Genomic DNA, 24980 nt, shown 5'->3' with positions numbered 1-24980 from the left:
GGGAGCCTCCGAGGGGCCCGCGGAGGCCCAGGTGCGCTGCCGGGGCTGCCGGCAGAGGGCGCTCGCGGCTCCCAGGCCACCTCTTTCAGCCTCTCGAAGGGCCGCGGGGCGGAGCGACTGGCTCTCGCGAGATTCTCGCGCGGCTCGCGCCAGTGGCCAGCATGGCGGATTCGCAGTTGCTGCTCAAGCGGGGTCCTTTCCGCTCCACGTGGCTGCGTGCCCGCAAGACTCGGACACAGCTCGTCCTCAGCCGTCGGCCCCGCCGCCGGCTCGGGACCCTGCGGTGGTGCGGCCGGAGGCGCCTGCGGCGGCGGCTGCTGCAGGCCCAGGCAGCCGGCGCGGACTGGCGGGAGAGCAGCTGCCTGGTGTCGCGCGCGGCGACCCGGAGGCCCAAGACCGCGACCCCCAGCCCGGCTCCGGCCGCAGCCACCGCCCCGAGTGGCCCCGCGAGCCTCCCCATCCCGCCGGTGCGGCCGGCCGGCCCGGGCCGCGCGTTGGTGCTGCTGCCGCTCGAGCAGGTGGGTCGCGCCGGAGGAGCCGCAGCCCCGGGACTTGGGAGCTGGGAGAAGACCCTGCCCCATCTGCAGCTTCTCCGGCAGCAGGTCGAGCGCATTCCTCCTGGCGGTGGTGCTGAGCAGGGTAACTAGAACCCTGTTGTGGGATTCTAGGTCTTCAGGGCTGAAAGGGACTTTAATAGTAGGAAATGATGCTACTAGGTCACATTTACTGGGTGTTTAGAAAGTGGCAGGCCCTGTGTTCCAAGCGTTTTAGATTTACGAACCCTTTTAATACTTTTAGCTCTTTATAGAGTCATTACCGTTGTTTCCGAAAATTTACGAAGAAACTGAGATATAGCTTAGGTAACTTGCTAAAAGGCACGCAGTAGAGGCAGAGCTGGTATTCAAACTCAGGCAGCCTAGTTATAGGTCCTGTGCTCTTCACGTGGACGCTGCTTCGGGAGGCCTTCCTGCAATGCAAGAGGAAAGTGAAAACCCAGGAGTGGGAGACACTGGGCTGGCAGTGGGCCTTGGTAGAAAGAGGGATCCGTGAGAACAGCAGAGCCTAGTTCATGGGACGCCCTCGTTCTTCATGTGTCTGGATACACCAGCCATCTCTGTAGCTGTCCTGGGATATGAGATTAAGTTAGAGATATTAAGTACCTGATGGTCACCTGGTACAATGTGTTGTTACTTGGAAATCACCTCCCTTTTGATATGTGAATAGCAATTAGTTTAGGAAAAAAAAAAAAGAAAAGAAAAGAAAGAAAGAAAGGAGGGGTGCCTGGCTGGCTGGGTGGAGCCTGCTGCTCTTGACCTCAAGTTGTCACTTCCAGTCCCACGTCGGGCATACGGTTTAGTTAAAAAAAAAAAAAGTTTAGAAAATTTCAGTCTCTGGTAACAGAATTTGTAATGTTATGTCTTCCTTTCTTTGTTCTTCCTTGCTAGGGTTTTACTTTTAGCGGGATCTGTCGTGTGACTTGCCTCTATGGCCAGGTGCAGGTGTTTGGTTTTACCATCAGCCAAGGCCAGACTGCCCAAGATGTCTTCTCTACCTACACCCACTCACGCTTGACTATCAATGCAGTTCATTATTCCATTACTGAGAAAAGCAAGAAGGAGATGAAAAGGGAAGCCCGAGCTTTGCTCAGATCTCATCTTAATCGGGGTAAGGAAAATAACTGGATAATTTAGGGAGGGTGTACTGTAATGAGGCTGCTATTTTTAGATCCTTCCTATTGCCTAGACATAGCACACTTTTCTGTGTCTATTTAAAGTGAAACTTGAGTGAAACTTGTTTTCACCATTTTACAGATGAGAAAAATGGCCCAAGGCTACACAGCTACTGTGTAGCAAAAGCAAACCTGGATTGACTTCTCCATCCAGGTGTGTTTACCTAGTATGCAATATGGTTTTCTGAAGAAGGCTTTCAAGCATAATTCTGCTCTCAAAAAGTTGTCAGTTCAGCCGAGGAGAAGGTAGTCCTAAACAGTGTAGAATTTAATGGAGTTACTATTTCTAAGGTAATTTATCTCTCTCTTTACAGATGACAGATGTTGGTTGATGAAGAATTTTTCTCCTCTGTGTTCCATTGTGATGCTAGAACAACTGAAAACCTCCACTGTGAACTTCTTAGTCAGCCATCCAGGTTTATCTTACGTTTTTGTACAAGAGGTAGGACCAGTTTTCATTCAGAGTTTTGCTAATTATTAATTTATTAATTGAAACTTGTTAATTACTTGTTAAATTGTTAATTGTTAATTAATTTGTTCACCAGAGCAGTCATGTCAGCCGACTGTAGGCTGCTCCCTTGGAAGATCAGTCTGTCTGTTGTGTTGTAGGACGTACACACTATCACATGTGTGTACAGTAAAATAGCGGAGAAAGGCACATCATGAAAAATATTGTCTCCCCTTCCCCGTTAGTTTTATTCCCCAGTGAAAGCCATCCTTTCATATTGTAGGTAGTTAAATGGCTTTTGGAATTTTTACTTTATTTATTTATGTTTTTTCCAATGTTTTGTTTTGTTTTTGTTTTTTGTTTAATTTTTAAGTACAATCTACCTCTCAGTCTGGGGCTTGAACTCATGACCCGAAGATGAAGAGTTGCATGCTCTGCTGACTGAGTCCGCCGGGCGCCCTGCCTGTCGGAATTTTTCAGATGGTTATCTTTTTATCTTGATTTATTAACTTGAGATAGTATAAATTTCCTCTGTGAATATTCTTCAGTGTACTTATAATTTCTCCCATCTCTTTCTCGCCTCCAAATTTTTGTTGACCATGTTATTAATTTCTTAAAGTCAAGTTCTGTTGCTATAAGTGTCTCCCATGAGCCGTAAATGGAGCCTAATCTGCAGGGTGTTCAGGCTGACTGGACGCGAGGTGTGGGGAAGAACCGAGGAATACACACTTTTGGGTGCAGGGGTTGCTGAGATGAGGGCACCGCAGGCGGAGCAGAGTTAGGTGTTCACCTGGACGTGCCTGTTAGACGTTCTGTTGGAGATGTCAGGTGGGCAGTTGCATATGTGAGTCTGGAGCTGGGAGCTGTCAGCAGAATGGCCCAAGGCCGAGAGGTGGGATAATAACACCAAGGGAGCTGATACAGAGAAACAAGGGGGTTCAAAGTCATAGCCCTTCAGCACTCCCAAGAAGAGGTCTGGGTGAGGGAGCAGCAGAGACTGAGAAGGAGGGGTCACTGATGTTGGAGAAAAACCAGGCAAGTGTGATTAGGAAGTCTTCAGAGGAGCTCGGAGTGAACAGTTGTGTTGCTTGCTACTGCTGGTACGTGGGGCCCAAGAACGGAGCTGGGGTGTAGGAGCCTGGTCTGGACAAGTGCAGGGGCAGTCAACTGCTGAGGGGGATAGCGGGACCGGATTAGGGTCAAGAGCCTAGGGAGGGTGGAACTCTGGGGCTTCATAGTAAGGGATTTTGCTTCTGTAGAGTTTAGCTGTAAAGGGTAAAGAAGAAATGACACAGTAATTGGAGGAGTGTGGTCAGAGTTTTGTTTTTTGTTAAGATGGGTGAAAAAAAACCCAGCTCGTTTGAACACAGCAGGTGGGAATGATGCAGAGCTCGGAGGGTGCTGAGGATGCAGCCGAGGGAGGGCTTCTGGCTCTGGAGTCTGCGGGGGGCGGGGGGTAGGCCGGGAGAGCACGGGCAGTTCCCCCGGAGTAGCCATCGCACGTGGAAGTTCTCTTTTGATTGTGTCATCCCGCTTCAGGAAATGGGTCAGGGTCATCACGGAGTGGGAGCGGAGCTAGCAGGCAGGTGTCGGAGGTTTGAAATGAGAGGAGAAGGCGCTCAGTGAGCGCGGGACAGCGATTGGACTGTTGTGATGACGTCTGTTCCATCTAGTGCAGACCCAGTAGCTGGATGAGGGCCATGGAGAAGGAAATGGGAGCCCTGTGTCACCAAGACTTTGCCACTTGCAAGTGAAGGTTCCAAACACCGTGATACTCTGTTTTCATTCATTTTTAACTTTATTTTTTTTTCTGAGATCTCACCACCACTCTATATTCCTTAAGCTCCTTCTTGGGTAACTTCCCTCCCCCACTGTGTGTTAATATGTTCTAGAGTTATTTTTTCATACAAGGCAGATAGTGAACTTGATATGATCTCATTTTATAAGCTATTCTTATTTTGCCATCCGTGATTGTTAGTTGAGCACAGTATAGAGTTTTTTCCTTGAAACCTTGAAGGCCTTGCTCCACTGTTTTCTAGAATCCAGAGTTGCTGATAGGAAGTCACACAGCAGACTGGCTCTCGTTCCTTTTATGATGTCTTTATCCTGGGGTTGATGAATTGCGTGAGGATGTGAGCACGGATGGGTCTCTTCCTTGATCCTCTTCACGGAACCTTGTTCCCTCTGAGCCCCGCCCGCTGCGGCAAGGGCCTGCTCCTCTACTCCTTGGGTTGGTCGGTGGCTTCTTGGTACTTCTGCTAGAGCGCCTATGGGCTTAGTGGGCCTGTCTTCCACATTCTTTCAGCCCGGTCTGCATGTGTTCGTTGTTTTTTTACTTTATGTCTTTGGAGGCGGCCTTGGTTTTGTTCTAAAGCACCAACCTGTTCAGCAGCTGTGGTCTCTGTTGAATTGTTCTTGTGGCAGTCGGTTTTTAAACTTGCACGCATTTGGGGCGCCTGGGTGGCTCAGCCGTTAAGCGTCTGCCTTTGGCTTACGTCATGATCCCAGGGTCCTGGGATCGAGCCCCGCATTGGGCTCCCTGCTTGGCGGAAAGCCTACTTTTCCCTCTCTCACTCCCCTTGCTTGTGTTCCCTCTCTCGCTGTATCTCTCTGTCAAAATTAAAAAAAACAAACAACAAAAAAAAACTTGCACACATCTTCCTTTCCTGCGGGGTCTCCCGCAGAGGTAAGAGCAGCTCGGAAGTGCGTGTGAGCCAGGAGGACAGGTACAGACAACTGTAGGAATAGCTGATAAGACTTACTTGAAGGGATGGCTGTGGGGCTGAGAGGGGGCTCAGATCTACCATTCATAGCTCATGACTGAGGCTTACTAATTTAGAACTGGAGGAAGAAACGTGCACCTGTGTTCTTGTTTTCTTAAAGCTTAAATTGTTAATTTCAGAGTCCAACCTTCCAGATTAACTCTGAACATTTAGCCCTGAGGTCTGTTGGCATTAGAAGAGAGAAGAAGAAAAACGGCCTTCGTTTGACAGAGAGTGCCCTGTCGGCCATGGAGGAGTTGGTCACCGTGTCCTGTGGTGAGTGATACCTGGTGATAAAGGGAGCCTTCGTCCCCCAGGGCCTCAGGATCACAGTGTACATGTAGAGCCCTAACGAAGGTGCCTAATTTGAGGCGTCAATGTTGTTTTGCCTCCAGAAGAAGTAGACGGCTGCCCTGTCATTCTGGTTTGCGGCTCTCAGGACGTTGGAAAGTCAACATTTAATAGATACCTGATTAACCAGTTGTTAAATAGGTAAGAGTGTTTTTATTTTTGTTTAGACATATTATTAGATATGGGTCATGAAATGGGATTTTTGATTTAAGAAACTAGACGGGAATGCATCTTGACTTCTCGGTAGAGATTAATACCAGTCTGTGCAAAGCCACTCAGCGGAGTGACGGCACTCTCTGTTAGGCCGTGTTTTGGAGTGAGGCACAGCGGCCTCTCGGGGTGAACTGACCATGCTTACCAGTGAGTGTGCAAGAGGAGTCCCCTGGTCTCAGAATCTGTGTCCATACCCAGAGGTATGGAGCGATTCTGTTGTGTTTTAATGATCAGGTTTTAGGAAAGTCAGAGTTGTATCCCTGTCATGAATGGATACTGTGACCATGCCTGCATCACATTTTCTTTTTACATTTTTTTTATGTTGATTGCCGTCTTTGGAGCATTCTACCAAAAAGGCTGCATAGGGTGACTGTGCCTGTGTATTGCATAAAGTCTGTAAGATCTGATGTATTCTTTTGACAGAGTAAAGCTAGTTGAGATTTTCTTTATTTCTTTCAAATTTTCAGTATTTCCTGCGTTGACTATTTGGAATGTGATCTGGGACAGACAGAATTTACACCTCCAGGTTGCATTTCTTTACTTAATATTACAGAACCAGTTCTAGGTACGTATTATGCATTTCTTTCATGTCTTGGTTTTATAAAACTTAAATATAATGATACTTAAAAAAACTCAAAAAGCATAAGGGGCATCTGGCTGGCTCATTCGGTGGGGCATGCAGCTCTTGGTCTCGGGGTCATGAGTTCAGGCCCCACATTGGGGATGGAGCCTACTTAAAAAAATAAAAAATAAATAAAAATTAGGAAAAAAAAAAAAAAAAAGGTGAACAACCCCCCCCCCCAAACTCATGGTCTTCCCATAACTGTTCTAGCTTCCGGAAAAAAATACTATGATACTTTTCTAGGGTTCCATTTTGGTAAATGGAACTGACAGCCATTTAGTTTTGTGTAAACCAGAAACACACCTTCCTGTAATATTCCCATCGTATATAAACCTGTGTAATGGTGTAAACCAAGAAATTACATTGACACCATACTATTAGCTAATCTATGGATTTTATTGAAAATTCACCAGTTATCCTACTAATATGCTTTTTCTGGTTCAGAAAAACTCTGGTTCAGAGTCCTATGTTGCTTTTTTTTTAATGGTAAAGTGTGCACAATATGATTTTTACTGTTTTAACCATTGGTAGGCGTACAATTCAGTGACACTAAGTGCATTCACAGTGTTACATACCCTTCACCACTGTCTGTATCCAAAACTTTTTCATTATCCCGAACTGAAATACTATTCCATTAAGGAACGCTTGCCCCGCCTGCTCTCCTTCCTGCTCCTGCTAAGCTCTGTTCTACTCTCTGTCCCCATGAATGTGCCTACTCCAGGTACCTCATGTAACTGAAAACAGACTGTCCTTCTGGTGCCTGGTTTTGGGTTTTTTTGTGGGTTTTTGTTGTTGTTGTTGTTGTTTTTACTAAGCATATGGGTTTTTTTTTCTTTTTGCTTATTTTGTTATGTTTTTATTTCAATCCAGTTGGTTCACACAGTGTTGTATTAGTTTCAGGTGTATAATACGGTGATTCAACACTGCCACGCATCACCCAGTGCTCATCACGACAATGCCCTCCTTCATCCCCATCACCTCTTTCCCCCATCCTCGGCACTCTCCGAGCATAAGGGTTTTAAGATAGTCCATATTGTAGCAGATAATCAGAATTTATTCCCTTTTCGTGGGTGAATATCATTCCATCGTATACATACATCACATTTTGTTGACGCGTTCGGCTGTTGAGGGACAGTTGCATTGTTGCCACTTTCTGGCTACTGGGAATAGTGCTGCTTTGAACGTCAGCGTGCAAATACCCTTGCAGGTCCCTGCTTTTTATTCTTTCAGACAGGCACGAGGAGGGGAATTGCTGGGTCATGTGGTAACGCTGTGTTTAACCTTTTGAGAAACTGCCAGCCTGTTTTCACAGTGGCTGCATTTTGCATCCTCGCCCGCGGTGTGCAGGGGCTCTCACTTCTCCACATCTTGTCGTCTGGATCACAGCCGTCCCATTACGTGTACACCGATAACTCACTGTGGCTTTGATTTGCATTTGCCTGATGACTGATGATATTGGGCCTCTGTTCCTGTGTTTGTTGGCCTTTTGTAGATCTTTGGAGAAATGTCCGTGAAGTCCTTCGCCCATTTTTGAATTGTGTTGTTACTGAGTTGTAGGAGTTCTTTGTATATGTTCTGGCTGTTAATCTCTTATCAGATAAACGATTTGCAAACATTTTTTCCCATCCTCTAGATTTTCTTTCCGTTTTCTTGACGGTATCCTTCAGTACACCGAAGTTCTTTATTTTTATTAAATCCAGTTTCATTTTTCTTTTTTCTTCAGTTTATTTTTTCTTTTGTTGACATTCTCTTGATGCCATATCCACAGTGTTGCTAAGTCCAATGTCATAAAGATTTTTTCTCATGTTCTTGGAGTTTTGTAAGTTTTCGCTCTTATGTTTAAATCTTTGGTCCATTCTGAATTAATTTTTGTATATGATACAGGGAAAGCATCCAACATCACTTTTTTGCATGTGGATGTTGAGTTTTCCAGGTATCATCTGTTGAAGACTGTCCTTTCCCCCATGGAATGGTCTTGGCACCCTTGTGGAAAAGCATTTGATCGTACATGTGAGGGCCTGTTTCTGGGCTCTCTGTTTTGTCCCCTTGGCCTATATCTCTGTCTTTATGCCAGTTCCATGCAATGGAGGAATGTGAGTCCTCCAACTTCATTCTTTTTCAAGATCATTTTGGCCATTTGGTACCCTTGCAATCCTGTATGAATCTGAGGGTCAGCTTTTCCATTTCTATGAAAAAGGCTGTTGGATTTTGGTAGGGATTGCGTTGATTGAATGTGTAGCTCACCTTGGGTGACATTGACATCTCAATAATAATAAATCTTCCTATACATGAACATAGGATGTCTTTCTTTCCAGTTTTTTAGATCTTTTTAAATTTATTTCAGCAATTTTTTATAAAGTTTATTTATTCATGAGAGACAGAGAGAGAGAGGGAGGCAGAGGGAGAAGCAGGCTCCCCCACTGAGCAGGGAGCCCGATGGGGGCTCAATCTCAGGACCCTGGGATCATGACTCCAGCTGAAGGCGGACACTTAACGGACTGAGCCACCCAGGTGCCCTCTTTCAGCAATATTTTGTGGTTTTCAGTGTGTAAGTCTTTTACTTGGTTAGATTTGTTCCGAAGTGTTGGATTCTTTCAGCTATTACTGTAAATGGAATTGCTTTCCTAATTTCTTTTTCAGGTTGTTCCCTATTGGTATATAGAAACATACATGATTTTTGTGGGCTGCATACTGTGCCACTTTGCTGAGTTCCCATATTAGCTCTAGTAGGTTTCTTGTGGGTATTTTTGGATTTTTTAGATAGAAGATCATCTGCGAATAGAAATGGTTTCACTCTTCCTTTCCAGTCTGGATGGCTTTAATTTCTTTTTCTCGTCTCCTAGCGCTCTCTGGCTGGGACCTCCAGTGCAGTGCTGAATAGAAGAAAACATCCGTTTCTGTTCCTCACCTTAGAGGGAATGTGTTTCACCAGAAGTGTGCTGTCAGTTGAGGGTTTTTGTAGTTGCCCTTCGTCAGGCTAAAGAAGCCGCCTTCTAGTCCTAGTGTGTGGAATGTTTGTATCATGAAAGTGTCGGACTTTGTCAGGTGCTTTTTCTGCATCTCTCGAGATACTTGTGTGATTTTTGTTTAGTTGACTTTTAAAAGAAGCAGGTGATAGATCAGGTTGCTGGATGCGTTGTGGATTTAACAGACTTTTTGACAAAAATAAGTAGGGCATTCATATTGTTTTTTACAGTTTTATCAAAACTGATTGTTTAGACTTTGCTCTCTAGCTGGTTTCATTGTTCCTCCTTTTCTTTTAAATTTTCCCTAGTCCATTTACTTTTCTTTTCCTTTTTCACCCCTTAATATTTCACCAGGTGTTCCCCCAGACAAGGACACTCTGCTACATAGTCACAATGCGGCCACCAACTCAGGGTAGTGCTACAGCTGTGGTGATGTTCCCTCTTCTGTCCTCCAGCCACCTGCCCGGGCCCAGTGTGTATTTGCAAATCTTTAGTCTTCTCCAGTTTGGAGCATTCCCTCCAGCTTTTCTTATCTTTTATGACCCTGGCAGTTTGGAAGAGTACATTTGTCAACTGTCCCTGTGGTTTGAGATGTGATGCTATGTTCTCAGTGCATCGTATCAACAAGCTGTCAGTTTGCCCTGTTACCAGAGAGGTTAGTTCTTATCATTTGGTTAAGATAAGTGTTTGCCAGCGTTTTCCACTCTGACTGTAACCAGTGTGTTATTTCTTCTGGGGTGTCGCTGCTTGTAGATCCCCTTGGTGGACAGAGCTAGGAAACATACGCATGCTTAGACCCGCACATGTGCGTACATGAGTACGTAAGGGCATAGACATATGGATTGTACACTACATCTATATATCTGTGTGTACTTTCCCTGTGTGTCAAGAGCCACGAGTTTACTACGATCATTCCAATTCTGGGTTTATTCTGGTTAGCCCTCCCCCTTCCGTATTTATGTTTCATCTCTCATAATAAGAACCATGGCTATGATTATTCTCTGTGTATTTATGTATTTACAGTTCCTTTGTATTTGTTCAATCCCTCTGTTGTGCAGGCCACTTCCTCGGCTGCGGGCTTGCCCAAATCCCCAGACCCCACCCTTGAGGGGAGCCTTGCCAGCCCTGTCCCAGGTGGCCTTGCACCAACCACATTAACCAAAGTCCTCGCCCTGCTGACTGTTGCCATGCGGTCCTGGTCACCAGCCTGCTGAGTGAGTTCCTGGCCCCAGCCAGAGAGGGGAGTTGGCTCAGGCTTGACAGACCAGTGCTGCGATTAGGAATGTCTGTTCTGGAGCTGGCCCACCTGAGTTCAGGCCCAGCTGATATCTACTCGCTGTGTGACCTTGGTCAAGTTAATCTATGTCTTCCTCTGTAAAAATGGTGATAGTAATACTACCTACCTCATAGGGTTTTTATGAACATTAGCGACTACATGTGAAGCGCATGAGACATAGTGAGTGCTAGATTCCAGCAGGTGATTGCCCTTCCTATTTGTCCTTTCATTAGAATGTCGCCCCTGCGAGGTTAGGTGTTGTGTTGTTCACAGGTGTATCCTAAGTATCTAGAACAATGCTCAAGAGTGTTACAGGTGCTCAGTAAATGTTTGCTGAGTGGCCATATTAGGACAGAATTAGGATTAACTATATGTAAACGTGAGCATGTATTTGAATGCAGTTGAAAGCTTAAATATCTTTTTTTTTTTTTAAGATTTTATTTATTTAAGAGAGCATGAGCAGGGAAGCAAGGCAGAGGGAGAGGGAGAAGCAGGCTCCCCACTGAGCAGGGAAGTCCAACAGGGGGCTCCATTCCAGAACCCTGGCATCATGACCTGAGCTGAAGGCAGACACTCAACCGACTGAGCCACCCAGGCGCCCGGAAAGCTTAGATTTCTGAAAATGAGATACAGCTATTCCTGGTGGTAGGATGGCCTGGTGGGATGGTTTTTGATTTCCTAAGGATCTTTGTCATTGGTGATGGCCAAAGCAAAACCCTCACCGCCTTTTAAGTAGTCACACATTCGAACTCTTACCCTTATCTTCCTAGGACCACCTTTTACCCACCAGAGGACACCACAGAAAATGGTATATTATGGGAAACCTTCTTGTAAAAACAACTATGAAAATTATATTGAGGTAATAAAGTATGTGTTCAGCTCCTACAAGAGAGAGTCCCCTCTCATCGTCAACACCATGGGCTGGGTGTCAGGTAAGCCCGCGGAGGCGCATCTGGCGGGAAAGGAGGAGCAGTGCGATAAGCTTCTGGCTTCGGGCAGTGACGCTGGAGCCCAGTGTTCAGGAGATTCTTCCTCATGATCCTTTCTCTGTCTCAGAACAGCTGTGCCATTTTCTCGTGGGAGCGTGTCACCGTATTTTATTAGCGCGCCAACTGCTTGTGTTCTCTTCCTCACAGACAAAGGGCTTTTGCTGCTCATCGATCTCATCCGGCTGCTGTCTCCCAGCCACGTCGTTCAGTTCAGTTCCGGCCGGAGCAAATACATGCCGAACCTCACCCCTGACTATGTGGACGACATGGACGGCCTGTACACCAAGAGCAAGTCCAGAGTCAGAAACAGAGGTTTCCAGCTGGCAGAGTTTACAGAGAGTTTGGAATTTGCAGACGAAGAAAAGGAGAGTCCAGTTGTGTTCACTGGCCATAAACTGATGTGCGTCCAGTCGGACTTTGCGTTTAGGAAAACTCCAAGAAACAGGTAATTAAACCATCATGGCTGGAGAATGAAGTCCTCTGCAATTCAACAAGGCCTTCTGCCCTCAGTTCCTTAAAAGGAATAAGTTCTCCACAAGTTTTCAAATCTGTTTCATAGCCCTGTGTTCATGAAGGAGAATCTGTTCTTTTCTGAGCTGTTATTGTCCCAGTGGAAACACTGCTGACTTACGGTGGGGGAACCTTCAGTGTTTCAACTTCACGATGGTATTAAAGCAATACACGTTTGGTAGAAACTGTACTTTGAATTCTGGTCTTTTCCTGGGCAAGCACAGTGCTATATGATGCTCTGTCCTGGTGCTGGGCGGTGGCAGTGATCCGTGGCTCCGGGTCAGCCCGGAGGGTGAGCCGCAGGTACAGACGGCCATTCTGCGCTTACAACGTAGGCTCTGTGGTGGGCGATTCTGCCTGGCTGGAGGCTAGTGCGAGTCCTGAGCACGTTGAAAGTAGGCGAGGCTAAGCTGTGACGTTCAGTAGACGAGGTGTCTTAAAGGCATTTTCGACTTCTGATATTTTCCCCTTTTTGTGAGTGTAGGAGGATGGAACCCCCTCGTAAATTGAGGAAGACCCATATCCAGAGGTGGCCTTCAGCCCTGGTTGCCAAGAGCTTTTAATGAAGGAGAGTCTTTACACGTCCTATTTTTCCAGTGGGTTTCTAGAAAGGGTCTGCAGATGTTAAGGTGGGACTATGTGATCTCTGTACATGTAACCTGTGTAACGACTCATGAACTCTGTTTCTGAGGTTAAATCTCTACTTACTTCATTCTGATTTACTTTGCAGAGAGTCGCATAACAAAGTTCTTCGGGATTTGGCAGTACTAGGTTACCTTGGCCAGCTGCAGCCTCCAGTGCCAAAACCACTTTGTCCTTTACATGGTCTGACACCCTATCAGGTAACCTGAACTCGGATGAGGAATTGTCCCTGTGGATGTAATGAGCCCTCGTGGGGCTTCCTGTGTGTGTTCTCTAGCCACTTTCCTTTTTTTTTTTTTTTTTTTTAGGATTTTATTTATTTATTTGACAGAGAAAGACAGCGAGAGAGGGAACACTAGCAAGGGGAGTGTGAGAGGGAGAAGATCCCAGGACCCTGGGATCACGCCCTGAGCCGAAGGCAGACGCTTGACAGCTGAGCCCCCCCAGGCGCCCCTCTAACCACTTCTGACGCTTCGCTCAGTTTATCCTCAGAACAGCCCTGTAGTGTAGGTTCTGTAGCTGCCTCAGTTTACAGACGGGAGGTGGAGTCATCTGGCTCAAGAGTCGTGCTCTTAGCTGCTGCCTTGTGTTCGGCACGACTATGCTTCCATGCTGGTTAAGAATGTTCTGCCTGACCCCAGAGGTGGCACTGGGCAGTCCAGCTCCAGCATTCCCACTGTTCAGCTGTGTGTGAGTCCATGTCTTACCTGGAGAACCGAGGCCGTGCCAGACCTCATAGGATGGTTGGATGGGTTCAGTGACTGTTCACAGTGGTTGCTGGCACCCGGAGACCACTCTTTTTTTTTTTTTTTCTTTACTTTATTGTTATTTTTTTTAAATGTAGGCTCCATGCCCAGTGTGGAAATCCAATGCCAGGCTTGAACTCAGCAATCCTGAGATCATGACCTGAGATCAAGAGTCAGACACTTAACTGTAACTGTGCCACCCAGGCGCCCCCCAGAGACCACTCTTGAAAGCATTTCATATTATCGTCAAAAGTGGATTCTTGGGACACCTGGATGGCTCAGTCAGTTAAGCATATGCCTTCGGCTCAGGTCATGATCCCGGGGCCCTGAGACTGAGCGCTGCATCGAGCTCCCTGCTCAGCAGGGAACCTGCTTCTCCCTCTCCCTCTGCTGCTCCCCCTGCTTGTGCTCTCTCACTCTCTCTTTCTCTCTCAAATAAGTAAATAAAATCTTTAAAAAAAAAAAAAAAGTGGATTCTAGTACCAGAGTATTTGCATCTTGGAATCTAAGCTCCTTAGAATTATTTTGGGAAGAAACCCCCATGATATTAGAACGCCAGATGACAAAAGATAAAACAGCAATAGGCAGCATTCCCTAAATGCTTACTCTCTGCTGTGCTCTGTTCTAAGCCTGTGTTAACTTCTTTACTCACAGTGGCTTTGTTATTACTCCATTTTACAGATGCTAGAACTGAGGTCAGGGACACTGAGTCAGTTTGCCTGAGCTGGGTAGTAAAAGTTTGGGCTGGACTGGCACCCAGGCAGCCAGACTGTAGAGCCCAGAGTATTCACCCTCTGCCGTCCATCCTGAGCGCTCACTGTGTACCGGGTCTCCTGCTAAGCGCTTGACATGGGACGGCTCGGTGGACTCGTGGCAGCCCAGTGAGGGAGAGGCTCCTTTGTTCCCCTTTATAGCTTAGCAGACAGGCGCAGGCAGGTAGAGATGCTGGCCTGAGGTCACACATGCGGAGGCCCTCCTGAGGCAGGAGCAGTGGGCCTGGCCAACAAGGACGTGTCTCCCAGGCCTGGCGGTGAGATCATCCCCCCTGGAGAATCTCAGGCGGTTAGGTGCATGGGGTTTTGGTCAGTGGGGTCATTTACTCACTTGGAGATGCTCTACAATGGAACTTGAAGCTTATCTATCAGTAACTGCATCTGCCTTTCGCTATTTCAAATTTTGGAATCTCAACAATGTAGCAAAATACTTTTGTACTTTATAAATTGGGAATTACCCAGAGAGTTACACGTTAAAGGTAGTTACAGTTGACCTTCAAACACTGGTTTGAACTGCACAGGTCCACTTATATGAGGAGGGTTTTTTGATAAATACAGTCAGTCCACTGTTGTAGTCTTCCTTGTGATTTTCTTAGTAACGTTTTCTGTTCTCCAGGCCACTTTATCGTGAGAATACAGCATATAATATGTACAACACACCAAGTATGTGTTAATCGACTGCTTATATTATCGGGAACGCTTTTGATAGACAGGAAGCTCTGAGTAGTTAACTTTTTTTGGGAGGGTGGTCAGAAGTTACATGTCAATTTTTGACTGCGTGGGTTGGGGGGGGGGGGTCAGTGCCTCTAGCCCCGTGTTGCTTAAGGCTCCACTGCATTTATCTTGTCCTTCTGGAGTCGATCCATTTTTCTTAATTTAGTATGTTACATAGAGAATGGATGGAGGCTTTTTCTCAATGAATGGAGGTTTGCTTTGTGACATTAGGAGACCTCTCAGCGAGTGGGGTTTTCACGGTCCCCCTTGACTTTAATGCATTTAGGATATCTTCATATCTACGTCTTATGTGTCTTATTTATTTATTTATTTATTTATTTATTTATTTATTTATTTAAAGATTTTATTTATTTATTTGACAGAGACAGAGACAGCCAGCGAGAGAGGGAACACAAGCAGGGGGAAGCGGGAGAGGAAGAAGCAGGCCCACAGTGGAGGAGCCCGATGTGGGGCTCGATCCCATAATGCCGGGATCACGCCCTGAGCTGAAGGCAGACGCTTAACCGCTGTGCCACCCAGGCGCCCCTTATGTGTCTCTTTAGATAAGAAAGTTCCAGGCATCAGTTTAGATGTCTAGCAAGTGTTGGCTGGCAAAGAACTAAGTATGAATTTCTTGGGTTCTCTGTATTAAAGTAACAAAACACTGACCAGTGTTTATTAGCATTTCTGTTCTGTTTAGATACTCTTTGGTGGGCAGTTTGGCCAGCAGAACTTCAGATAGCTGCCTAGTCAACTTGTGAAAATTAAAAGTAGCCTTTCCAATAGAATTAATAGAGGGAGGTGCAAATTTATTTTCCAGGTTCCTTTCAATGCGGTTGCGCTCCGGATTATTCACGCTGATGTCGCCCCTACCCATATATTGTACGCGGTGAATGCCAGCTGGGTTGGTCTTTGCAAGATCCTGGATGATGTCAGAGGATACGCTAATGGGCCCATCCTACTCGCCCAGACTCCAATCTGCGATTGTTTGGGGTTTGGTGAGTGAAAGTAAAATATGTCTCTATACTTACTGACATCAGTGCCCTTCTCCAGCGGTATACAGCTGGTCTTGACCTTGGAGCTGTCTCTCGGCTGGAGTGGTCAGTGTCTCTGGCTTCTAGACAGTGGGCCTGGGGGCTGGGGAGCAGGAAGGAAGCAGCATTTTCTCTGCTTCTCCTGCCAGCTAGTCTAGATCTAGGATTCCTAGGGGCCTGGTCACGGCCTTCGTGTCACTCGACACGTTTTCCCTAGGCCATCTGTCCACCTAGGGGCCTGGTCACGGCCTTCGTGTCACTCGACATGTTTTCCCTAGGCCATCTGTCCACCTAGGGGCCTGGTCACGGCCTTCGTGTCACTCGACATGTTTTCCCTAGGCCATCTGTCCACCTAGGGGCCTGGTCACGGCCTTTGTGTCACTCGACACGTTTTCCCTAGGCCATCTGTCCGCCTGCTAGGGCCTTAGATCCATCACTAGGCTGACTTCCCACAAGCTCTCTGTAGCACGACTGTGCGTCTGAGCTCCAAGCCCAGCTCACTTCTCCACTTGGGTATCTCACTAGCGTCTGAGACTTAGGTCCAAAACTGAGGTCCTAATTTTCTCCCCAAATCCCCTCCTACCCTGCACCATCTCCTGTTCCCAGGCCTGTGAGGAGTCCTTGGAAGATTCACTCGTGTTCACGCAGACCTCTGGGTCCACCTTGGCGCCCCCTTGCCTTCACTGGACACATCCAACCCACTGGCAGGGGTGGTATCTTGTCTCCACTATCTGTCCGATCCCTCCATCTCATCTCTTCTTACTCTGCCGGTCCAAGCCACCGTTTCTGTGCTGGGCTTGGTGCAGTCGGGTGATCTGAGGACAGATGGGAGTACGTCACATCCTGGTGCTTCCCATCACTCAGGCCCAGGACCGTTGGCCTGGCAGTGCTCTGGGCCCTCCCTCCTTCACCAAGCCTACCTCACGTGATTGTCCCCCTGGCTCACTGAGGTCAGTAAGTGTCAGAGTATGTTTCTGGAAGGGTACTGGACCTATGTCACTGAAAATTAGCAAAACCCTTACATAATCAAATACACGCTTCTGAGTTAGACAACACTACTTCTCAAAAGTGTTTCCACAATACTGTGTCACCTGGTACAGACCACGAAGAAGGGGTTGATGATGGGGAAAGACTGAGTCGCCTGTGTGTCCCGCACAGTAGCTTTTCTTCCTGGCCTGGGTAGGCCTCACTTGAGACAGTCTGGGACGTTGGCAAGTAGACCACTTTGGTTGCTCACGGCTGAACAAGGGGAAGGGTTCCAAGAGATGGGAGATTTGACAACTCTTGACCAAAAGTGGTCAAGTACTCCCATCTCTTGGAACTTTCTATTTTCAAAGCAAAACACTGTTGAAATTTAAATTCTATTTTAAAAGCCATTCTACAATTCTCAGTGGTGGGGAGGTATAAATATCTTCCAGAAAGGATTATTTGTGTGTGTTTTGTGCCCTCAAGGAATTTGTAGAGGGATCGACATGGAGAAGAGGCTTTACCACATCCTCACTCCTGTGCCCCCGGAGGAGCTAAGGAATGTGAATTGTCTGCTGGTCGGAGCCATTTCCATTCCACACTGTGTCTTCAAGAGCCAGGTGAGTGCCACTCCCAGGGACAGCCCTGGAGGTAGCCAGAGAGCGTCTCAGGGACAGGTTATTGTGTGGGAACTCACACTTAGTTGGAGAGGCTGAATGAGGCAAATAGAGTGTGAAGGTGGCCTCAGAGGCCCGAGGCCATGAATCGCAGTCGTTCGTGGCCAGAAGCCCCACGGTAGAGCTATTATCCCAGAAGTAGATTATGGGAAGAGAGAGAACAGAGGTGGTCTCCCCAGGATTACTCCTTCCTGATGACAGTCTGTGGGTGCACCTGTGAGAAGGTCATGGGAAGGTCATGTTGGCTGAGGACATCTATGTGGTAGCCTGGGGGTGCAGTGGATGTTTGTCCCCTCTCAGCTGCTTGTCTTTTCTTTTTTTTTTTTTTTAAGATTTTATTTATTTGACAGACACGGTGAGAGAGGGAACACAAGCAGGGGGAGTGGGAGAGGGAAAAGCAGGCTTCCCGCCGAGCAGGGAGCCCGATGCGGGGCTCGATCCCAAGACCCCCCAGGACCCTGGGATCATGACCTGAGCCAAAGGCAAACGCTTAACAACTGAGCCACCCAGGCACCCCTCAGCTACTTTTCTTAACTTGTTTGAGAAAGAAACACACCCATGCCCCCTACTGTCATGCTGGTGAATGTGTTTGTGCAGTTGAATTAGACGGAAAGGCGGCAGTCACCTTTGTGCCTGGGCCCGTTAGGTTAAGCGGACCCTCTGCGGGAAGGGGAACCAGAGGTCTTAGAAGTGCAGGGACCTTACTCAGACTCTCGCCTTTCCCCATTATTTTCTGGGGAAGAAGTGAAATGCTGCAAACTCAAATTGGCAGGATTTGGGGTGTTTCCATGCATTCTCTTCGTGTTTCTGTTTCAGCGCGGGCTCGAAGGGACAATACCTTACATCACCACAGATTATAATTTTAAACTTCCTGGAGCATCAGAGAAAATTGGAGCGAGGGAAACCGAGGAGACGCGTGAAGAGAAAGTACACCCGAAACCCAAACTCTATCGAAAAATAAACTGATATGTCATCAGTAAGGGAAGGAGCTTTTACCAGAAAACTGGACTTGGTCTCCAGCCCGACGTCAGGCTGATGGTGATGGCGGGGAATGGTGCACTTACGTCGCGGATAGTGTTTCCTGTGTAACTCGTGGATCTAGAGTCAATTTAACTCTTTCGAAAGCTGCGTGACCAAGAGTTTTGCCCTGGTGTTCTGTGTGCTGCTTCATACTTGTCTGTTTTATTTTCTGAAGGGTTAAAGCAGCAGGGAGAAGTTTGTCCACCATTAAAACGGAGAGAACACAGTTGATTCCTCACAAAGCTCTTCAAATACCTGGTTGTTGGAATCTGAATAAAAATAGGGAAACTGGGGCCACAAAAATCTACCAAAGAGGAAGGAAGGCCGGCCAGCGGGGTCGCGAGCATAACAGGATGTGGGGGCTCCCCTGGTCCTTGCCCAGCGATGGCAGGCGGGCAGTGGGTCCCAAGCGGCAGGGTCTGTCTGTGGACCGTCACCGCGGGGGTCGTGCTAATCCCCTGCTCATCTGATGCCATCCACACACTCTTTCATTCCCGTGGTCCAGTGTTCAAAGATCACGTTTGGTCTGTTCAGTGTAATCAAGGTTTAATAGATGAAACGTTTGGACTCAAGAGCCATTCATTTTTTGTTTGTTTGTTTTTTTTCCATCTGATAACTTTATGCTAAAATCCAGGAAACCTTTCCTGTGGTCTCTTTAGAATTAGCTCTGTCCTAGTTGGCCTCTCATCTGAGATTGAGGACACGCTGTGGGCAGCGCTGGACACCAGGCTGTTTGGAAGAAGGACTGGCAGAGCAGCTCCTGGAAAGCACCATCTTGCCTTTGACGGCTGGACCGGAGCTCGTACCGCGGAAGACTCTGGGCTGTTCATCGCTTTCTCCGAGGGGGGACAGGAGGCCAGTGATGAGGCCGTTCTCCCGGATGGCTTTGGGGGAAATGATGGAAACCCATTCTTCGTCTTCTCCCTGGTTGTCACAATTCTTGATCCTCCAGGGTCGGAAGTGGTTTTGGTAAACAAGGATATCAGGTGGGGTCACGTCGTTCGTGCATATAAATCTGTGAGAGTCTTCCTGAGGTAGCGTTTCGTACTCGTGAATTCAGCTTCCTACAGATGGTGTGGAAGGCTGGTTACTCAGATGTGGGTTTTAACGTCTGTGTTCATTTAAACCGTTGGCTATCGTCCTGATTCTTTTGGCGGCCCCTCAGCATCTCGAGACCCACGCTTACACGTGCTCCCCGGAACTCTGCCACCCCCCAGGGTTGGTTTTGATTCCCTAGAGACTGTTAAAGGTCTAACTTCATTGCGTCTTATTTATGTCTACATTTACCTTGTGCATGTTTTCCGTCTTGGTCTTGCCAGGAATTTTGACAATCTGCCATCATCAGCGTTCTGCCTCCTTCCCTAGTTCCTTGTGTCTTCACAGCGATACTCACTATAGGCCCCTATAGGCCCCGGGCGGCAGGTCTCAGGAGGAATGAGAGTGGTGCCCGGGCATTCCGTTCCATGCAGGCTTGCCTTTGGCCTGATATCCTGCTGCTCTTGAGGGCGCTGCATGTGGAGGAAGCAGGCATTGCCACTAGAGGGAGCTGCTAGCCACTGGTCCGAGGGGCGAGGGGCAAGGCGGCCAGGAGCCTGCCTGGGACCTGCCTGGGACCTTTCCAGGGCTCAGACATCCTGGAGACTTGGCTCTGTGGCCAGCTCAGGGGGCCTTGTCAGACCTGCAGCCGTGCCATCCACCTTGAACGTTTGTCCCTGTGACTGTCGACATCAGCAGCTGGGGCTTTTTGTCATTTCTGCCGTCCTTTGGTTCAGAATATGGTGGTGAGGTCTACCCATGAGTTATTAACAAAAGCTCAATCGTGTGTGTGCGTGTGTGTGTGTGTGTGTGTGTGATTTCCAAAGTAGCACATACTTATTTTAAGAAAAAGAAATAACATGACTTAGAACTCGAAACCCCTAGTTGCTGATTTTGTGGTTCTTTAAAGCCAGTTCTTTAGAAGAGATTCCTTTATAGGAAAGATAGATGTGAAAATAAATGACAAGATTCTTGGATTCTGGGGTTTTAGTTTGTGAATAGAGGTCAGTTCCTGGCTGTCCTCTGTTGGGCCTGGGGGCAGGAAGTGGTGGACCCTCTAGAGCATGGCCTGGAAACGAGAAAGGGGAGAAGGATAGTTGAGCTGGCCCTTCAGGGGCCAAGAATGTTTGAGAAATCCGTCTGGAAGAGACCTGCGGGGGCGGCCTGGGCTGGGAGCCCTGGGACAGGCGGCTGCATACCTGCCGCACCTGGGATTTCTGCCCGGTGGCATGAGTACCATGCAGTGAAGGCACAGGTTCCTTTCCTTGTGCCAGATGGTGTTTTTTTTAATTGTCTGATGGTAGTTCTGTCGTCGGGCTTGGATGTGGTGGTGACGGCTGCAGCTGTGGTACTAGAGCTCGGAGTTGGGTCCCCAGGGGCCGCTGCCAGCTGTGGGACTTTGCGGAAGATCCTGGACCTCAGCCTGTTGGCGTCTTTAAGATGGGCTGGTGGCTGTTCCTCGGAGTATCTGCATGGGGGAACATGAGGCGCCTCTGTACGTGGCGGGGCAGTACCCCGAGATGGCAGGGACCAAGATTGTGTTCCTCACAGTCACATCCGGACAAAGAGGAAACTAAATGTTTAAATCCACAGCTGTCTTACCCGTCCTGCCTCCGGGCAGGGTTCCCTTCAAAGCATTTTCCAGCCCAGTGTGCTGCTGTCAGAGCGCTCCAGGGCGTTGGTTCTGGGGTCTCCCGTTAGTCCCTGTTCCTGGCAGTTCTTCAGAAACCCCCACGTAACTGCTTTTAAAATTGTACAAACTGTTCACCCCACATGTAGAAAATGACTTTCAGTCACGACCACGTAGGTGATCGCTGTCCGTGCCGTGATGCTGTCTTGTCTGGTGTGTTTCTGTGTCTTATAAGTTGGTGTCCTGCCGTATGTGTGGTTTTTATCCAGCTCTTCTCACTCTACTCGTGAATTTATGTGTCATTAAATATTTTTGAGAACATTAATTTAATTGTGTAATTTTATTATATATATTGATAGACCATTTTATTCCAGGAAATTATTTAAATAGGAGAAATTATGGCAGAAACTTTGGGGAAAATAAAGCATTGGAAGTGGAATCTGGGTGCCAGAGCGGAGAAGACAGGAAATCCAGCAAATGCCTGTGCCCTTTTCCATTTCAATGTTTTTTTAAAGATTTATTCATTTATTTTGAGGCCGGGGTGGGATGGAGAGTGTGCACATTGGGGGGGGAGGGGCAGAGGGAGAGAGGATCCCCAAGCAGACTCCCTTCTGAGCGTGGGGCCTGACACGGGACTCAATCCCACGACTTCAAAATCATGACCTGAGCTGAAGATTAGGACGCTCAGCCGAGCCACCGAGCCACCCCTCCGTTTCAGTGTTGAGTGCAGTAGGAGTTTAATTTTTGCGTGGCCCGAGGATGTATGTTAAGAGAAAATGCTGTCTTTTCTGTACCATCTTTGAGAGTGTGTTAGAAGAGTTTTGCTGCGGAAAAGTTCAAATTAAAAGAGGAGAACCGGCTTGGGGCCTGTGCCCGTCGCTGCCTCAGCAGGTGTGAGCTCAGCAACGCTGTCCTCGCTCTCCTCTCGATGGCCTGACGGAGGGAGCAAGCGTTGGCCGCCCAGCGAGCCTGAACAGTGGCTAAAATAAATACGGGGGCTGCCGGTGCTGTAAGGGGCCTCTTCAGAAAGGCTTTGCGAAGTGGAAAGATTTCCAGGGCTTTGCCAGGGGAAGAGTGGGGCAGAAGGTAGCTGGGGGGCCGCCCGAAAAACCCACTTGGAGGCGGGGGGCAGCAAGTCCATCTGGGAATGCTGGGAGCTGAGTAAGCAAAGTCTTGGGAGTCAGCAAACAACTGAGCCACCACGAGGCAGACAATGTGTTGGGTCAGGCTGGGAAGTCAAGGGTTGCCATGGCGACGGGCCCTGATGTGCCTGCCTCGGTGCTCAGCGGACTGTGGCTTGGAAGGTCTCTGAGCTGTGAATGTCTGTCAGGCAGGGAGAAGCCACCAAACTTTCAGACCTTCCTCCTTGCAAGGAGGCCAGATGCAGGGAGCTGCTGCTGGCTTTGGGAGTGCAGAGGCAAGGGTCTTCGTGGGTCACCCTCCAGGAAAGGAGGAAGGCCCCCGCCAAGGCAACCAGCACCATGCAAAGTCTGTTCCAGGGAGCAAATGGGTACTTGGGAATGGAAAATCCATGGGGAGGAAACCACCACCAAGGAAACAGTGCGAACCATGGCCACAAAGTCCATATGTTAAAATAGATGAAGCCCAGGGACCTGGCAGGGCCGAGAGCTCCGTGGTTTTCTGTGCAGATGATTAAGCAGGAGAATTCAGCCTGGAGCTGAGCCTGGGAGAAGCCCTTTGGTGTTAGGTCTGCAGCTGGGCAGAGGGGCAGAGAGACCTGTGGGTCTAGCATGTGGCTTGAGGGCCCGGCAGGGCGCCACCACGCCAGAGGGCGAGCACAAATTCAGTCCCGGCACAAGGTGGGCCTCCACCTGCTGGCCCAGCCTCCATCCAGGAACCAATGAGTGTTTTTTCTTTCTTTCTTTCTTTTCTTTTCTTTTCTTTCTTTCTTTCTTTCTTTCTTTCTTTCTTTCTTTCTTTTTCTTCCTTTCTTCCTTTCTTTCAAGATTTTATTTATTAGAGAGAGCATGATGGGGGAAGGGTCAGAGGGAGAAGCAGACTCCCCGCTGAGCAGGGAGCCCGATGCGGGACTTGATCCTGGGACTCCAGTTGCTTAACCAACTGAGCCACCCACGCGCCCCCGATGAGTGTCTTCTTCCTCTTTGTCCAAAAAAGAGGGTTGACAACCCAGAGCGAGAATAGGAAGGTCTCAGAAGGGCCACCAAGCCCCACGCTTGCAGAATGTCTGAGCCCTGGACGAAGCTCTCCAGGCTGGGCACTTTTGTCCTTGTTAATTGGTAAGTTAATGAACTGAGAACATGGAAGGCAAGGGCTGCCCAGCCCAGCCAGTTTTAGCCGTCAGCTCTGATTTATGGGTGCAGATAACATCCTGTCTTCTGAGAAGGCAGAAGTGGGAGGCTTTCCGTCTCAGCCCTCCAACTCCTGAAAGGATGAGCATGATCCCATGCTTATGAATCGCTCTAGTGGTGGAGCTGACAAGCTGCCACAGGAGGGGGCTGGGAGGGCCAGCCACGACGGGCACTTAACCAGCTTCCTCTCTGGGAGCTGGAAGGCGGGTCGAAAGGTGCCCCCAAGACCCTCCAAACTGTCATATTTTGTGCATTACAGTCGTGTCCCCATTGCTAGGATGGCCTGGAACAGGTTCCCGGCCTTGTCTTTGTAGCTCTCAAGAAAGGCCTTCAAATTCCTCCTACACCATCAATAGTTTTAAGTTCTCTTTCGATACATGCCATGACACATTTTGGCAGTGGGGGATCAGGAATGTGTGCATGGAATCCACGAGCATTCCAGCACTCCAGAGTCGGAGCCCTGGCCTGGGAAACACCCCATTCCTGGCCAAAGAGAAGGGGCCTGGGGACTCATTGGCCGCGGACCTCTGCGTGCTCAAAGAAGAACACCCATTCTGGCCTCCACCCCTGCCACCGCCTTCGCCGGCCCAAGACCGGTACGGAGCAGGCAGTCGTGGAGAATTCCTCCCGATACCCACATCAGCCCTTTGCTGCAGGGTTCTCCCCTTCTAGGAAGGGGTCTGCACTACGGGCTGCTCCTCGCGGCAGAACTTACCTGTCGCGGCTGGTCTCTGCGGGGAGCAGCCGCAGAATAAAATGAATGTGTGCCGTGCACGTAGCAGGGCTGCCATATTCATCTCTGCGTCCGCGCCCCGGTGACTGATGTCCAGTTAACTCAAGGTCTATCACTGCTTACTCATGACGGGGAGATTCTTTCCAGGCATGGTGCAATGTGGGTTACAGGCCTTTTGCAGTGTCCCCCAAATCATCCCTGCCGCACGGATGGCAGAGAACGACCCCCCTCTTCTACTTCTGTGTACACTTGATTGTGCCTGTAAGCCCTTTAAATTTTTTTCCTTTTTTCCTTTGATATTAAAAGGGCAACTAGTTATCCTTTTGCCTTACTTCCAAATTTTACATTTTGATAAGATTGAATGTGGTAGTTAGCTAAATATTTATTGAACGCTTATGAATTGTCAGCGTGCCAGGGGCTGGGGAGATGATGGTGAGCAAGATAAGGCCCATCTTTCTAGAATCTTGATTACTGAGTGATAGGAGCATGTAGACAGGAAATCGACAAGTACTTATTGTGTTAAAATGCGAGGATTGTGGAGCAATGAGATCATTCCTAAGAGATCTTCCTCTCCTAACACCAATCACAGGGATTTTCCAAAGAAGTGACATCAGCTAAAGGATAAACTGAAGTCAGTGGGGTCAAAAGTGGGGTGAGGGAGGTGGGAGAGGAGTGGGGAGTAAGGGGTGGAAAGGCCGGTTCTGAAAGACAGGACAGCAGAGTCGAGAATGGGGTAGCGCGCCGGGGGGTGCACGCAGGCTGGCGGAGGGTGGCTGGGGTGGCAGGTGCAGTGGGGGGGGGGGGATGGTGGAAG

At 48.3% G+C, this 24980-nt stretch overlaps 1 protein-coding gene across 1 annotated transcript; it reads left to right on the top strand.

Moving 5' to 3' along the window:
* The first annotated feature begins 161 nt into the window (after nt 1-161).
* NOL9 (nucleolar protein 9) lies at nt 162-21428 on the top strand. The gene is made up of 12 exons (XM_040645717.1): nt 162-518; nt 1446-1665; nt 2044-2171; nt 5080-5215; nt 5335-5431; nt 5971-6068; nt 11138-11299; nt 11504-11801; nt 12597-12708; nt 15562-15739; nt 17228-17361; nt 18235-21428. The coding sequence occupies exons 1-12, from the start codon at nt 162-164 to the stop codon at nt 18382-18384; spliced, it is 2070 nt and encodes a 689-aa protein (XP_040501651.1). The 3' UTR covers nt 18385-21428.
* Nucleotides 21429-24980: the final 3552 nt, after the last annotated feature.

This window comes from Ursus maritimus, unplaced genomic scaffold (genome assembly GCF_017311325.1).
Source record: "Ursus maritimus isolate PB19 unplaced genomic scaffold, ASM1731132v1 scaffold_32, whole genome shotgun sequence".
In the NCBI taxonomy this organism is placed as follows: Eukaryota; Metazoa; Chordata; class Mammalia; order Carnivora; family Ursidae; genus Ursus; species Ursus maritimus.
Note: the sequence above shows the minus strand (reverse complement) of the source record. Positions and strands in the feature narration are given on the sequence as shown.